This window comes from Pangasianodon hypophthalmus, chromosome 14 (assembly GCF_027358585.1).
Source record: "Pangasianodon hypophthalmus isolate fPanHyp1 chromosome 14, fPanHyp1.pri, whole genome shotgun sequence".
Taxonomy (NCBI): Eukaryota; Metazoa; Chordata; class Actinopteri; order Siluriformes; family Pangasiidae; genus Pangasianodon; species Pangasianodon hypophthalmus.
The window spans coordinates 20,811,591-20,829,959 of record NC_069723.1 but is presented as its reverse complement, the minus strand read 5'-3'; the positions used below and the strand labels follow the sequence as shown (position 1 = coordinate 20,829,959).

The following is an 18,369-nucleotide window of genomic DNA, read 5'->3' as shown; positions in this document are numbered from 1 at the left end:
CTGGGTTTAATCAGGTTTAATCTTGTATTTGGTTTACTGTAATCTTATAATATGACATACTGGATAAATACTACATACTATAATGGATATTTTCATTGTCATTTTTTGCAGTGTGTTAATATGCATTAAACCCTGGTTACATAAGCGAAGGGCAGTGAAGGCACACTGGCAGAGAACAGAAAGATGATGTGACTATTGATTTCCACTTACTGCCGGATCAGAGACACAGCAGCAGCCCAGACTCGGTTGTCCCCCTGCTGTCCCCTGGAGCATCGATCCACACCGTCTACACACACCAGACTCATCCTACTTATTCTCAACACTCACCATCTGAGCAACACAGTCCATATTTACTAAACACAATGATCTGTGCATGGTGCTGAATCTAAATCTGCATATACAGGGGTTTAACCCTGACATTGAATATTTACGAACGCCGATTTAGGAAACATTTGAAAGAAAAAGTCTAAAAAAGCACAAGTGCATTTTGTAGGGCTTTGCTAACCATTAATTAACCATATATTAGTGAACCATCCATTGTTCTGCATCCCAAAGTTGAATCTTGTATAGCTTATCCATCCTGAATTAACTATAAAGGTCAACAATTTTTAATAAAATTAATAAATAATGCCCTTATATAGAATTATATGGACCGACTATACAATAAAACACTCCGTATTCATCAGTATAGATAAGTGCAGCAAATGGGATTTTCAGTGTATAATCGAAATGGTTTTAGAATAAAAGTCCATTATCACTGAACTTGTTCTGTTTTGCTACACTCCCAAACATGAGTAAACAAGACAGTGATGAGATTATCCTTTAGAAACAAAGTTACAAAGGTTTCTGTAAGTGACATTCACTCACAGAACTGAACAGATCCTAAAGTCATTTTTCATTGTGTCATTTTGTTTTTTAAAATTCAAATTCAAATTTTTTATTGGTTACACACAACCATACACAGTACGATGTGCAGTGCAATGCTTTATGACTGTCAGGTGACTTAAAAACAATTTACGTGCACAGAAGCAGAAAAAGAAAAATCTAAATGTAATATAAAGGATAAAAATAGATGGCAGAAAAGTATGGACTATACATGGAATAAAGTGCAGATATATCGGACAGCACCATAAATCTAAAGACCTTTAATATTACCTTTTTAAAACAGATTTGTATTCAGAACATCTAATATGGTTGGGAAATATGATATAAGATATATGATATCACTGATTTGAACATCTAAAATCGAATCGTTCATTATTTCTTGGTCGACACTAGCCAATCCTGGGCATCTGTGAGCTCATGTATGTGGAAGAGGGCTGATAGCGCTTTCCTCTGTGACGCAGCATGATCAGCGATATGAAAAAAAGCCAGGGCTTTAACATGTCTCGTGAAAGCACGCGTTAGCCTTCATCCTAGCTAGTGGGTGAGGATTAGCAAATGGCCACATTGGGATAAAATGGTGCAAAAAATATTTACTGATTTTTAATTTAATGACATCTTCACATATTGCAGATGTTCCTAATCGCACACATTTATCTCATAATTTACTTCATTCGCTGTTATTACACCATAGTATCACTATTCTGGTCAGAAATTAAATATGTATCATCTCATTTCCTACAGATGACAGCTGAAGGCTTGTACAGCCAGTGGTAGGCAATTTACAAACATCAACATGTGCTTATATATGAGCACCACATATCCTTACTAATGAAATAGTCCAATTTACACAGCTACAAGTTTCCAGAAGTCAAAGATCACTCCTGTACTGCTACACAATGACTTCTGCACATGTAAGCCAATATCTCAATATACATCACCACAGGCAGTTCAACATTTCAGACTAATAGAACACTGTGTTCAGCAAAGTATAGATATAAAATTGACTTAGAGCAAAGCTAGAAATACAGATTGGCACACTGAACTGACATATAGCCCTAAAACACGTCGTCAGTGATGTACAGCCCTATTCCACGCTCCTTCACATGGATTTACAGCTGAGTCAGAGGAAGAGCAGGCGAGGTACCACAGCGAAGGGGTATCGCTCAACCATCATACACACGCATCTCAAACAGCTCACACCTATCTGCTCTGAGCTCTGTGGAGATTTTTTCAGCAGCACGAATTGAATCCAGACAGATGGTGCTTGCTTACTAAAAAGAGGTGACTCATGCAAACCTACAGGAAGTGTGTTTTAAAGTATTTAGCTACTCAATGTAAAAACGACCACTATATGGCAAGAGTTTTTAAGCAAGTATAGCTGAAGGAAAGGCGTGTGGAAATAAATCTGTGTTAACATGGTAGATGGGAAAAGCAAAGCAGCAACTCTAATGTATGTAAACTGCAAGAAAACACTATTTAAGAAAGGCAAACAATAAATTGCATTAAAATTTCGACGATAACATCATATTAGAAGAAGGGAATTATAAGATAGACTTGTACAACTGTTAGTTCCAGTCCACTATTTTGATTGGCTGGGCGGCGTTCCAAGAGTGCTTATATTTCCTGTAACCGCACTGGGACATTTCACTGTGATCAAGATCGTTCTGCTCTGTGTTCGCCATGTAAATTTCCACTTCCTTGTTTGAAACGGTTACTACAGTAGTGCTAGTGACATCATCAGTGGCCATGGCAAAGGATACTTTTCAGGAATATAACGACTTAAAATGTGAAAGCACGTCAAACAAAGATGAAAAGGAAAAAGGGACGTCAATTTTACCGGAAGCGCCTTTAACGGGAATGTACAAATCAATGTGAGCTAGCTAACCAGCTAGCCGGCGTGCTATAAAGTGTTCTATCTAGTTCTAGTCTTCGGGCTCTACTTCCACTAGCGGAGCAAAAATAAACAAAACATTTGGCCATATTGTGTCTGAAATGTCATGGTAATGATGCAATTAGCCATCTCGCCCTGCAGCCTCGTGCTTACGGCCGAATCACAGCTGTGCCGATATTCAGTAAAACCTCACTCTTGCTTGTGTGATTATTTCTTAATTAAGAAAGATAGAATCTTTTGAAAAACTTGTATTCAATGCTGAAATTTTTAAATAGCACCCAGCTCTGTAATCTGCCTTTTTGCTTGAGTTACCAATATCATTTTGGCATGATGTGTAATCAAAGATAAAAATAGACAGAACCAAGCCCAAAGCACAGTCAATATCAGAGTTAAGGTCACTCTGAATAACTGGATCTCAGCTGTTCAATCAGCTGGTAAGCTCTGACAGACTGGAAGCTTAAAGTCCCACTTAGACATAGACACTGGCTCTGTATTACATTAAGAGTGCAATCTGGATGCAGCAAATGCAGCAGCTGTCCCTAGTTAAAAGGAAATGAAGGAGAGAATCATTCATGAAAATGTCCAGAGTCATCAACAAACATACTGTGCACGAGAGCCAGAGCCAGGAGCTTGGCCTGCCCAACATTTGGCTCATTCACGGGCCATTGAGTCATTACACCGGCCAACAGCGTGCATTTACTCTGCTGTAACTCTCCCAGTGAGCAGAAAGTGCCCCAAGCAAAGCTTTTCATTGAGCCAAGCTCATTCAGAAGCTCTAAAACATACACACACATTCACTAACATAATACACTTTTACTATATACGTATATTCAGACTGGCAGTTCAATCCAGCCCTTATATTACAATCAGTGCAGCTTTGAGAACAGAACAGTTTAAGGTCTTAACAGTTTTTCACACTTGGACCAAATACAAATAGGCACACAATCAGTTCTGGGCTTTTTCTGAGTGAAGGTGTCACCATCACGGATTTATTTCACACAATGGATATTCATAAATATTATGTCACTTGCAAAATGGGAGATAAAAACTACACCACCAAAGTGTCAAACGTTCTGGAGGTTTTTTTTTTCTTTCCTTTTACATTTTCTTACAGTTTATCTAATATTGGCAATTAAATACAGAAACAATGAATCAAGTGTACCATTTTATAATAAATGTTCATTAATTTGTTTCATTTTGTTCACATTCCATAAAATTGTAACTGAAGTCCTATTTTTTTTCATAGACTTCTTTCTTAAATGTGGAGCTACTCATCTGTGGCACTTGCATAGTTTAGCCACTACAGACTATTAAATACAGAAACAATGAATCAACTGTTCCATCAAACACCTACAACTTGCATTTAAGAACTACTTCATCGGCTCTCAGATTCTAATGGGACTCTAAATGAGTGCTTTATTAAAAGGAAGTGCAGTTTCCAGTTAAATCTGGATTTTTTTTTTCCCCGAACAAACATCTCACTTCACTACCTATTTCTTAGATGTTTTAGTTCTAGAGGATTTAACCCAAAACCATTTCTTCACGTTTTATCAAACAGGTAAACACAGGGTGTTCAAAAACTTTACAGTACATAACTCTGTCATAGCTGTGTTCATTGTGTTTATTTAAATTATGGATTAGTTGTTTAATTGCTGTTTCTTTAGTTTTGCCTGATACTTATCAATAATCAGTGTAATGCTGGCTTTTTTAATTTATTTGCTCTATGCCTTCCAAAAAAAAAGGCATCCCATTTTATCCACAGGCCACAACATGCCTTTTTACTACATATTATTATTATTATTATTATTATTCATTGCCCTTATCTGGACCTGTTTCTGCAACAACTAATTGACAAAATTGATCATTTAATAATAAAATTCAATAATAGAGTTGGCAAATGTCATTATTGATTAGCATGTTGTGACACGCACCATGTCTCTTCATGCCACCAGTAGTTAAGTTTTTGAATCAATTAGCTTATAAGTAGCTAAACCATTGTTTAGCCTTGATATTCATAACACATGCAATGAGAGCTGCTCAAATCAGTAGCCAGGGTGCTATGTGTCAGAGTTATTACTTTAATTTTTAATTTTTTTATTATTTTTTAATTCAGAGCTGCCCAGAAAAACACACATGGGTTCTACACATGACTAAAGGAACCAAATTCCCAGGGCCAACAGACTCTGCTCTGAAATTCCCTAAGACCGTCACTGTCAGGGGTTCTGATATTAACCCCCGTCAAAGCTGCCTGTCTTTCCAACAATCATTACATATCATATAAGCATCCACATCTACAGCTGCCTCAGGAATTCCTTTTTAACCCAGAGAGCCAGACAGACAGAGAGGTGGAGGAAATCCAACAGCCTTAACTGCAAAGTTGTAGAAGCTGTACACGGAGTACTGTGAACATATCCATCACAAGCACTTACCCATTAAGCTCAGAGTGCACTGAGTCATCATTTTTGTGCTCAAATCAAACAGTGTATCAGACTACTGCCTAGAAATGGCTATTCATCATTAATGAACCTCTAACGCCATTCAGTGCTTCATCTGATCCAATGTCTAAAGAAAGTTCGGAGTTAAGTGACTGCTGTTAGACAAGGATAAAGAAACTCCTCCAAATGGTTGACTATAGCTGCTTGTTCGCACAGTTATATACAGCTGAAAAATTAAACTCAGCTCAGAAGATATAAAGAGGTTGCAAATGCAATATTGAGCATACTGTATGTCTTGAAAATAAAGCTGTAAAGCTAACAGGTTTCCAAAAACAATGATGTAAGAAAACCGTAAAGTAAATAGTAAAAAAACTAAATTAAACAGATTCTTGGTGTGACCACCTTTTGCCTTTAAAACCGTATCTGTTCTATCAGGCACAATATCATGCAGTTTTATTTAGGAATTTAGCTGGCAAGTTGTTTTTAATAATCACTGAAGATTTGTCTCAGTTCTTCTACAGACTTAGATGGTTTCATCTATTTAAAAAAAGGTAAATTTCTTATTATTAATTATTTATTGTGTATGTTATTTTATTAACTTTTGTATTAAATCAATTTAAAAAATTTTGGTAAATGTCTGGAAATCTATTTTTTGTTGTATGTATGAGTTATTGTTGTGTGTGTGTGTGTGTGTGTGTGTGTATGAGTTGATTGAACTGATTAATATCTTGTACACCATTTAACTGTCTTTGTGACTTCATAATAAAAATAAAGGAACACTGTGAAACACGCTAAATGTCTTGTTGCTATAAATTGCTTTTGTTTCTCATCGTCCATTTTATCTGAAAGGTCAGTTTCCTCTGGAGAATTCTGTTGCTTGGATACGAGATCATAAAGCTAACATTTTTACATCATTGTGATGGTTTTAACGCTAACCAACGTCAGTGAAAACGTCCTACGACAGCAAATTTTGGCTTCATTGCCACAGAATCCCAGTAGAGGTGTACCGCTGTGTCCTGCTCCAGTGTAAAATTATGGGACAAAATATTTTAGGACTAACGTATCCACCCGTTCACATTTATTACCTACATGTTCCTAGAGAATTTGCACAGCTGTATATCTGAATCAAATAATGCATTCAGAGGTAATAATGCACAGTGTATGCACGCTGCATGATGACCATGCACTGAGCATGCGCTAATCATCCACAGTGTGATAGAGAAATGGCTTTACACCTTTGAGATGCAGTCATGTGATATCGTCACTCACTGCACCCCCTCTGCAGTACAGCCTGTTTCCTAGCAACCACCTCCAGTAACCTCATTGTCATAGAAACTGACAGACGGGTTCAAAAAAAGGAGCTATATAAGAGCTATTCATATGCGAGTGAAGGTTAGAAAGGGCGGGTTTTTACATATTAGGATATTTTTTCTCTTTCTAGGTTGTCTTACTACAATATTGTCTCTGAACCCATGATTAGCAAAGCTGCTAATTACAATTACAATCCCAGCTAGCAGAGAACATTATCAGAACATTCAGGAATGTACACGGCAGGTTCGAGGAAGGTCACGGTGTAAATTACACCTAACATGTTCTTAAAAAAAAAATGTATTATAATGCCAGGGAGCTCACAGTTTCCACTTTGATGAACATGTTTTCAGAATGTTAGCTGTTATTGATTTATAACTAAAAAATAGTGCATTTTTATATTTTAGTATTTTAGTAAAAATGTTCTCAGAACGCCAAAAAAAAAACATTCCAAATATATTAACCAAATATTCTTTAAAAATGTAAATAATTATAAACCTAATTTACAATGTAACTACAATTTTAGATTTTTTGCCATCGCATACAAAACTCACACAATTATTTTAAAATAATTATTTCAAAATAATATTGCAGGAACAGAATTTTACCAACAATGTTCTTGAACACTGAAACAGATTGAACATTGTAGAAGACAAAAGTTCTCAAATCTGTCACTAATTTTAAACTTTTTTTTTTTTCCCACAAAAAAAAAAAAATATATATCACACATTGTAAAAATATTATTTAGGCATGGTTTGGAATCAGTAGTTTTAGAACGCATAATGTGACACACTCACCGACGTCCAATTTAGTGCCATTATAACCAAAGACAAAGTTCTGACTGTATCAGAAGTGTTTTTATTCCAATCTCAGTGTGTAAGTGCTGCTGCAACACTCATCTTAAAATCCACCAATAGGAAGACGGCATAGGATTACGTGAAACTTACGGCACAGCTATAAATACAGTAGTAGCAATGGCAAAATATAAACAAAACATGCTAATGGACAAAAATATCAGTGTTAGCTGAAACTGACTTACAATGTTTGTGCTTATGCGAGTCCGTTTTCTGCACAAACCCAGATAATGCTGATTGATTACGTAATCACAACGTAGTAATTTTCTTTATTCGCAGGTCTGTTGTTTAGAGGATGTTCATCATATAATGTGACATGGAGAACACATTAAGTCATAGTCTGTTATAGAATTAAGACAAGATTTTATTGGGTGAACTGTAATAATCTTAAAAGACTGCTGTAATCATGCCGTCTAAACCTGGCTTTAGCTTTATTGTTTGATCTAACTTTAAGATAGCCCTGAAATAAAAATGTGCATGGTTAATTTTCATTATACAGACTGGAATTTGGGTCAAATTTGTATACATGGCGCTGAATTCACATTAGTGCTTTTAAAACACTGATTTTGTCGACAACTCTGTAAAAACCTGTTTCTTCTTTCTTCTTAACTAGCGAGTTACATGGGGCGGCAGGAGGACATAAGTTTCCAATTTGCATATTTCACAGATTAATAGATTCTGAAATTTCAATCAACATCAAAGTGTAGAGTATTTTCTTACTCAATTTTATTTAGCAGCACTCAAATTCTTGAATCTGATCTGGCCTGTTGCTTCCTTTTCTATAACAGCAGCTCTGACAGTTACCTCTGCAAGGCAAATCACAAGTTTAATGTATATTAATGTGCTCATTCTACTACGTTATTGTTTCTATAGTAACAACTTATGCCGAGACTTGTATAGTAGCTGCTCCACATAATCTCCACATAACCTTTTGGTAACATGACATGTTAAGATGAAGAAAAAGCTTTTATTTGTCACATTTACAGCTATTTGAAATTCTTGAATTCTTTCTTTGCATATCCCAGCTTGTTAGGAAGCTGGGGTCAGAGCGCAGGCCATGATACAGTGCCCCTGGAGCAGAGAGGGTTAAGAGCCTTGCTCAAGGGCCCAACAGTGGCAGCTTGGTGGTGCTGGGGTTTGAATCTCTGACCTTCTGATCAGTAACCAAGAGCCTTAACTGTTGAGCTACCACTCCCCACTTAAGAAAGAGAGGAAAGAGAAGCTTTAGAGGAATAAGAGTTTATAGCTGCTATAATGTATGTAATAACAGGCACTAACTTGTTTCATGGACATTCAATACCATTAAATGTAACTATAAATAGCTGAAAAAGTATGATGTGTCATTCTATAATAAAATAAAAATTGTAATCATTGTGCAAATTTCAGTAGAGGAATAAAACATTGTTTTTGGAAAATAATTTCGGGGCCATAACGACCCCTACGTACAGCCCTAATACAGATTATTTTAAGTGTCAAATCTTACAAGATCGTCACTCATTCATTCTCTCTTCACCCCTCAAACATAAATCCTCTTAAATTGTGCAGAAATCCTAAAATCACAAAGCTCACAAATATAGAAAAGCAATATTGTTTAAATATTAGTCCTATCTGCTGAGAGAAACTGTTAGTGTAAATAAATATGAGGAGGGGAGAGCTCTGTGGGGTGTGTTGAAACGAGGAGATGAGAGGGTGTGTGTGATGAGCTATAGAGCCTGTGGTGATGGAAGCTCCTGCTCCTGTGGAGAAAAGGTCAGGCTGCCAGTCTGAGTTGGCAATATGGCTGCCATCCTCTGGCTGACCTTCTTGTCTCGTCTCGTCTCGTCTCGTCTCTTCTCTTCTCTCAACATCTCAACACTCCTCACTCACATCCACATCCAATGTGAGTTAAGAAGATTGTCATAAAATAAAACATCCATTTTGAATGCACCAATTCTTACCATAGCCTACATCTGTTTAAGTCTTCTCCCAAAACACTCTAATGGCCATAAAGTTCTTCCAAAATGTATTCTTGTGCGTTTCACACAGAGAAATAAACCTCTGCTGCTAAATAGGGCTGTGTGGAAGATCTCCCACATGGCCAGAGAAAAGCAGGACACTTTGAGGAGAACAGGAAGAACCGAGGACACCAGCTGAGTCCTGTATGGCCGTGTGGGAGGGGAACATCGTGACCTGTTTGGACTGCTAATGACGCACGAACAGATTCACCTCCGAGAAACCAGGCCACGGATCTAAAATGCATTGCAGGAGGATGAAGGTGAGAGGACTTCCTCTAGAGTTCTTTTGAGCAAGACTAGACTGCTAAACTGGAGAATCTGAGAACCAGCAGGGGTTTTTTTTCTATCTACGCATAGGGTTATGGAGGGAAAATCAAATCAGGTTTTTTATCAATAATTTGATTAATGCAGCTACATGCACTTATGTAATAACAGGAAAACCCCCGGTCTACACTTGCGTCTCAGTAATTTTTGTTGTTGGTGTTGCAAGTGTGTATGGTGTCCTGTACTTGCATAGATAACAAACTAGTAAATTATTGTTCTATATTCCAGTCTTCCAGTCAGATTCTCTTTAAATCAAATAACATTTTACTGTACATGACGACTTGAACAACTGCTAAAATGATTAGATTATTAGTGTACATGTAACAGCTTTGGTAATTGTGGCATGCATTCAGGGAAACATTTTGGAAAGAAAAGAAAAATGGGTATAATATATAAAACACGCCCACTAGCATACTCACTGGCAAGAAAAACACTGGATTTTTATACATGATATTTAAAATTGATACCATTGATATATGCATAGTCCATCAAAGATACAAATGTCTATGTACCCTCGCTTCAGTAGACAATTTCACCAGGATACTGTAGATTTCTTCCAAAGAGCTGCTGCTATAATCATTAAGACTGTCCTGTACTCATACCAGAACTCATTCACAATGGGGCATTTACAGAGTTGATGACTTATGTCCAAAAGTCATGTCAATATTTATGTAAGAAAAGTTATTTGTATTCGGACCTTATCCTTGCAATGCACATCCAAGCACTTTTAATCCCAGAAAAAAATATCACAAAAATAAAGACTAATGTGATGATACATGAATGAGAAGATGGTGAACTAGACTAATCTAATAGGAGTCCAGTATATTGCCAGTATACTGTATTGCTGCATTATCACTATCACTGCAAAATTTGGTTTAATTTTACAACAGGGTTTCCACCCTCATTATCCAGAAGCTTATAAAATAGCACTTGATCCAGCATTTATTTTATTTATTATTTTAGTGCATGCCAAAAATTACTCATGGCTTCCTTACATTGTGCCCAAGAGATACTAAATGAAGCTCATGAAAAGTTAGTGTGCACATTATAATCTAACTTATCACATTTTTAATTTAATTTAAAATTTTATTTTCATTTGTCAAATTGATAAAATATTGTCACTTTTTTTTAATGCATCCTCTAATAAAGCTACACTTTGACTGACTCATGTTCGGTTAATTCAAAACTTTATTCATTCATAATTTTAAAAATCTGTCTTCGAGATAAGAAACATCTCAGAAGCAAAACATAAATTGTAGCGTAAAATATTGTGGTTGCATCAAACTGGCACTGGACTTAATACTGCTCCTTGTTTTCTGTAAAGCTGCTTTTTTTTGATCATTTAAAAGTGCTATACAAATTGAATTGAAATGTCAGTGATTTTAAAAACAACACAATTTCAGCAGATGTGATCGAACTCCATATGAGCACCTACCTGTTTGCCATCCACTGTGTAGAGCCTCTTGACGGCTCCTGTGTCGAGCTTGATGGCGTCCGTGACGTCGTTGAGAACTTGCTCGAAAGTGTGTGCCGTCTTCTTGTTGAGGAGGATGCGGACGGCTTTGCGAGGCTTCACGCCGCTTCTGATGATGGTCACCAGCTTGGGCCGGATAAAGTCTTTGCTTTCCTTGGTGTCCAGTGAGCTGGCTTTGGCACTGGCCAGTGAGGTGGGTATCCGAGTAGAAGCGCCGGTCTTCACGTTGACCGACCAGTTGGGATTGACGTTCTTGGTGTAGTCCAGCTTCTTAAAAGGTTCTATTGATCCACATACGTAGCTCTCACCTGAAACGCAAACAGCAACATGTTTGCGAGTCGAAATGTTTGCACAAGTTGAAATGGTTGCAGTCTCCTTAAAATGATGATTCATGATTATGAACATCATTCAAATAATATATGTGAAATAACCTGTGAAATTTCTGCTTTTTTAATTTGTAGATTAAAGTTTAAGTTTACTTCTCTTGAATCTTCAAATTTCAGTTCTTGAACTAGAAGTTATTTGCATTTACATAGACAAATGAACTATTTATAGTCTACACTCTTGGGTTCTTCAAGAGTTCCTTGGATAGTCAAGAGCCCTTAACTTCATCAATGGAACCTTAATTGGAACCCCTTTTTACTCTTGCATACAAACATCAAGGATTCACCTCAAAGAGAAAACCAAAACACCCTTAATGGTTCTAGCTTTAATGAAGAGTGTATGCAGTAGCTCCATATCAAATGTGGCTTCATATACATTACACCAGACATTATAGTTAAGGGTTTCTAGCTTTCCCAAGGGCTCGAACGTGCAGGATCATGATCTCTTCTATCATCTACCTAGGTCAACCTAGGGTTATATGGTCCATACGTTCTCCAAAAGAAACAAACTGAAGATTGTTTTAGGGTGCTAGATGGAACAAGAGTGCAGGATATGCATCAGTTTAATCAGCTATTTTTATGTTTTTGGTCCATGTAAGTTCCATCATTAATTCTACTCTTTTACAGGGTTTAATTAATGAAAAAAATATGACAATACACTTTAAGAGACATTTGAATATCTTCCTTTTCAACAGTGTTGGGTATTATTGTTCACTGCTCTCATCAAATATATCCACCATGATTGGTTCTTTTCAATATTTCAAAGAGTATTGGGAAAAGATTGCTGGAAACTTCTCAAAATGTCCATTAAGTAAACTGGGGATGTACTGTTATAGGAAAATAATCAACAAGAGGTTGATGTGATATGGCACGGCATGACATGGAGTTACTGTTACCCCACTGAAGTTGATTACTTTCCAATAACGTCATGTCCTGAAGCATACCTTTCTCTTACATCACAGCAATTTGCCAGTGCTAACAATTATTTATTAATTTAAGAACTATGCATTGTAATTTTATCCATTTATAAATACATTTCATGTTGTGGAACTTTCTCTCTCTAACCTTTTCTGAAGTTAAAACAAAAAAACAGCTTGAAACCACAAACTCTTCTGTCCTGAATACTTTCCAATGTCTGAAATCTTTACAACATTATCTCTGACAAAGCACTGGCACTGGAGACTCCTTCCACAAAATGCTAAACAAACATACTTCTTACATAAAACCTCACTGTATAATAACAATAACACACGTTTTTAATTTGCTTATGTGAAGAATCCATCATTCAAGTCCCCGGGTAAGTTGTTACTACAGAAATGATAACATGTTAGAATGAGCGCATTGATATAAACCTGTGAATTGCTTTACATCCGGAACTACCGTCAAAGCCGCTGTCATAGAAAATGAATCGGCTCCTTCTAACCAATAAGAATCGAGAATTCAACTGCGCTGTGGTATAAGAGAGACTAAATATGAGAATAAATAACATTTCATCTGCTGTGCTTTGAGCCATTTCATTTAATGAAATGTTGTAATATTAATACCAGACTACATGACTAGAAATCATTCAGTCAAGGATAATTGTTCTGTTGAGACAGAATTACTGCCATGTCTCTCATTTTCACATTCACCTTGGCTATAAAAGTGCTGTGGGTCTGGACATGAATGGATGTCTGGCCTAAATATTTCACTGCAATCCTCTAGCGAAATGCAAAGCAGCTTGTTCCTTATTCAGTATCAAAGCACAACCACGTCTATTTGCACTTCAGGACAGACGTTTGTGTGCTTCATGGATTTAAGTCTGTGTAAGCAATGATACAGCTATGCATACAGAAAAGGAGTAGCACTGTAAAGCTGTAAAATACCATAAAATATTTATGAAATGTTATAAGAGGATCCTGTTAGTAGCATATGGCATCCATTTAGACAAACACTAAGAGCATTTGCTCACAACAAACATGATTTGGTTCATCACGAGTGCAACATAAATTATTTCTATATCTCTACTTTAAGGAAATCTCCACCCTGGAACTCCACCCTAAATATGTTTGTTTATACTGAGTTTCTGGTGCTAGTTTGTTGGCTGGTGCTGTGTATTCGTTATTCCCGTGAGAAGTTAGTGGATGTGTGCTGTAATGACAATTCTAGGACAGTTACAATGCTTTTTAATAGGAAAGAAAATTACAGCTGTTTTAAACAAAAGAGCTTCTTTTTTCTCTCTTCATTTTCCAGTGATGTTCAACGTCATATTAATGGGAACTCCAACATTAAAATAGTGGAGATGGTGCAAATGTTGGACTCAAAGCCCCAGAATGCACTGCAGCTATACAACGCTGAGTGGGAGTAGAAACTCTGCTCGGTTAGTTAGCTGACTTGTCGGTGATGATTAGCATGAAAGTTGAAGTTTTGGATGCTGATCTGTTTGAGTAGAGTGTACAGGTGAGGAGGTGACAGAGCTGGAGAGATGAAAGTACTAAAGCGCTGCTGCATCGTTCTCTTTGCATAGAGATGAGGCAAGAGCAGCGAGCGGGTCAAGTTTAAACAAAAAAAAATTCAGAATTTCATTACAAATCATGAAATTTTCACCTAAACCCTTCTTACTGGCAGACTCACCTTCCTCCAGCTGCTCCATGCTGGTGATCTTGGCAGACCCGTCGATGGTGTATAAGGCGCGAACGCCATGTGGAAGGTTGAGGCTGTCACACAGGCAGCGTGTGAGGTCAGCCAGCAGCGCATCAAACGACCTGAACCGGTCCCGGGAGATGGCGTACACGATGCCTTTGAAGTGGCGGTCACCATTGCGGTAGAAACGCACTTTCTTGGCTTTCTTCTCTGAGCTGAGAGCTTGGAGTGTGCGAGCGCGGCCCAGGCTGCAGTGGGCACTGTGCGCTGGGCTCGGCGGTAGCCCTCGCCTTGACCTCTGACCTCTGTCACGCTCGTCAAAGTGCTCCAGCTCCATTTTGGTGGCACCGTTCTGCAGGAATTCGGATCGAAGTGTCAATGACGTCTGTACCAGCATTTGCATAGCAAAGTTGATTTGAGAATTTTGATGTAGAGAATCAAACATACAACATGGGCTATGAGATTTATGGCAAATGTTTTTCTATGAAATCTTTGAATAGGGTATTAGGGATATTGTAACATTATGATTTTGACATTTATACACTGTTGTCATCCTTTATGGAGAAATCTCCTACATTTCACATGTGATTAAGTGAGTAATATGTGTTTGTGTGAAAGTGTATGAATTCAAGTAAACACACGACGTGTGAAATGTTATCGCTGTGATCAATGTGACGAAAGATTAACATGAAAATAAGTGAATCACTAACATGTAAAACTAACACGTGAAAAATAAAAATGTATGCGACACATTGGAAAGAAACATTTTAAAACAATGTATTGTGTAAAAATGTGAAAATGAATGAAAAATTATGTGAATAAAAAAACCGTTAACAATTAATCATGTGCAAACACACCTGAAAATAAATTTAAAAAATGAAAAAAATCACATCTGAAGCATAAAAACACATGCACTACATATGAAACATTAACACAGGAAAATAAATGAATTGTGTAAAAAAAAATCACACATGAAATAAAGTAAAAATTAAATGTATAAACTAAAAGCAAACATACCGCAGGTGGAAAAATTTACATGTGGAAGTAAATGAATCATGTATAATCACACCTGAAAATAAATTTAAAATAATAATAAAAAAATCATGTGAAAAAATAAAAATACATATACTACATGTCAAAAACATGAAAATGTATCATGTATAAAAAAAAAATTAATGTAAAAACTAAAAGCATGCACTACATGTGAAAAATTAACACTTAGAAATAAATGAATCATGCAAAACTCACATCTGAAAAGAAATTAAAATTCAGAAAAATCACATGTGAAGCATAAAAACATATGTGAAAAATCAACATTTGAAAATAATGTATCACACGTGAAAAATGAACACGTGGAAAAAATGAATTGTGTAAAAATAATCTGAAAAAAATGCAAAAAATTGTGAAGAATAAAAACACATGCACTCCATGTGAAAAAATGAACATGTGGAATTAATTTATGTATAAAAAAAATTCCATGTGAAAACTAAAAGCAAACACACGCAATGATGTATCATGTAAAAATATCAGATAATAAACTATAAATAAGGTGGAAATAAAAAAATTTAAAAAATGAATAGGCTATGAAAAATAAAAGGTGCATGCACTACATGTGAAAATTCCACGTGTGAAAAACAGGTGAAGTTGTGACCTTTCTGTCTAGGATGTTCTCATTGTTATAATCTGATGACATTTATAGTCTACACACTCGTCTTTTCTGTTCCCTTTATTAATGACTAGAGAGCTAATTCCTGATTAGTGTTAATCCACAATACTGAATTAACTCCTGAATGAATTCAGGCTCATTCCTGAAATAATAATCACAGATGCTAATTCAAAACACTGTGCACATCCAGTCAATGCATGCAGCCACACACACACACACACACACACACACACACACACACACACAGCATCCTGCAGCTATCTGATCAGCTCGAGACTTCACAAAAGACACGTTTACCTGAAACATGGCTCTGATGGTGATGAGATTAAACAGTGATGAAATGGTATTTTCTACTTACTTTGCACAGACGTGTGTGTGCGTGTATCCTGTCCGTGGGTTGGTGTGGTGTGTGTGTGTGTGTGTGTGTGTGTGTGTGTGTGGTGTGTGATGTGTGTTAAAATGCCATTCAGTCGCGTGCGGTGGGGCGCAGGGCCACGCGCTCTCTTTGTGCCCCGAGCTTCAGTTCTTCCCTCACGCACACAGACGAGGAGGAGGAGGAGAGAAAGAGAGAGGCGGATAGAGAGAGAGAGGAGGATGGTGAGAGAGAGAGAGAGAGAGGAGGAGGAGGAGAGAAACGAGGAGAGAGGAGGATGGTGAGAGAGAGGAGAGAAAGAGAGAGAGGAGGGAGGGAGTGGGGGAGAGGGAGAGAGAGAGGGAGAGAGAGATGAGAGAGACGATGGAGGATGGAAGAGGAAGGGCTGCAGAGGGTGTGTCTCAAGCCTCTTTGGCTGTGATTTGAGCAATTTATCAAACTCGGTGTCTCTTACAATAAACACACGCATGAATGCAGCGCTTTATTCATCATTTCAATTTATCATACTACAAAGACTGATCGTAAAGAAGAAAAAATCTACACTGTAGTTATTTAAAAAGAAATGAATAGCTACAATGTAGTTTGTGTGTGAACAGCTAAATCTGTTCTGCCAAACACACCTTTACACTCACACACTCGCTTTCAGTAAGCGCATTATTCTGATCGGGGTTATGTTGGATCTGGAGTCTATTCCAGGAACACTAGGCATGATGCACGAATACACCCTGGATGGGATGCCAGTCCATCGCAGAGCACCATGCACACGCGCACACACACACACACACACACACACACACACAGTCACACCTAGGGACAGATTGTCTTAACCAATTCAACTACCGACATGTTTTTGGGAGATGGAAGGAAACCGGAGAACCCTGAGGAACATGGGGAGAACATGTGAAGCTCCATACAGACAGCAACCCGAGCTCAGGATTAAGCCAGGAACCCTGGAGCTGTGAGGCGACTTGTACATCTTGTACAAGTCTGTAACATTTAACTTGTCTTGGTAGTAGATTTACTCATTTTAACGCTTGAATTCTTTCTATATTACGTGCAGTAGGGATGGGACACGAGCTACTGTATAGCTTCATGCTCAGCATTTAATATCATCATTGAACATTATATAAATGTTGAGGTCTTTATAGAATATACTACTATATAGATATACTAGTCTACATAGAACCTTTACGAGCTCCATGAAATATTTCTTAAGGCACTTGAACAGATTTGGGGGTCTTAGTTCCCACTTAGTGAAGGGAAATTGTAATGCAACAGCATACAAAGACATGCTAGACAATTGTGTGGCAATTGTGTGGCAATCCTAGACAACTTCGTGGCAACAGTTTGGGAAGAACCACATACGGGTGTGATGGTCAGGTGTGCACATCATTTTGGCTATATAGTGTAATTACTATTAATGTATTAATTTCTGAATAAATATACTACATTTCAAAAAGATTTAGAAAATGTGATATGATGGTGATGGGTGTTTATCAGAACACACATGCAAAAAAACTGTACTCTTCTGTTACACAGCTGTTAAAGGACTTTTGTCCAAAACATTATTTCTCTAGAAACTACTATGCTTAATTGTACTACGTCCACTCTCTGTACTGAAGTACAACAGACTCAACAGACAGACCAAATTTTATAATAATTTCTATTAACCTACTGTTATAATTCTATGTTAAACATCAGAATGGGGGGGAAAATTGTGATCTTAGTGACTTTAACCATGGCACTGTTTGTTCATGGACTGGTTTGAGTATTCCAGAAACTGCTGATCTGTTGGGATTCTCATTCTCAACAGTCTCTAGAGTTTACCAAGAATCATGTAAACAACAAAAAAACATCCAGTGAGCAGCATTTCTGCAGGAAAAAAACACCTTGTTGATGCGAGCAGTCTGAGGAGAACAGCCAGACGTCTTCAAGCTGACAGGATGACTACAGTAACTGAAATAACCACTCTTTACACCCGTGCTGAGCAGAAAAGCATCTCAGAATACACAACACTTCAAATCGTCCGGAAGATGGGCTACAACAGCAGAAAATAAAATCAGCTTCCACTCCTGTCATCCAACAACTGGAATCAACTGGACAAATGGACAGCTGACGATCAGAAAAATGTCTCCTGGTCTGATGATGTGGTTCTAACCA

At 37.3% G+C, this 18,369-nt stretch overlaps 1 protein-coding gene across 2 annotated transcripts in view; it reads right to left on the bottom strand.

The window, feature by feature from the left end:
- dclk1b (doublecortin-like kinase 1b) overlaps window positions 1-16,417 on the bottom strand; it is a 49,670-nt gene extending 33,253 nt beyond the window's left edge. The window contains exons 1-3 of one of the 2 annotated variants that reach the window (XM_026935114.3): window positions 16,195-16,417; window positions 14,162-14,522; window positions 11,127-11,473 (exon numbers count right to left, since the gene is read on the bottom strand). In XM_026935114.3, the coding sequence (XP_026790915.3) occupies window positions 11,127-11,473; window positions 14,162-14,507 (693 nt within the window). In that variant the 5' untranslated portion in view covers window positions 14,508-14,522; window positions 16,195-16,417. The remainder of the gene's footprint in view (window positions 1-11,126; window positions 11,474-14,161; window positions 14,523-16,194) is intronic. The other variant, XM_026935113.3, reaches the window with a different exon arrangement.
- Window positions 16,418-18,369: the final 1,952 nt, after the last annotated feature.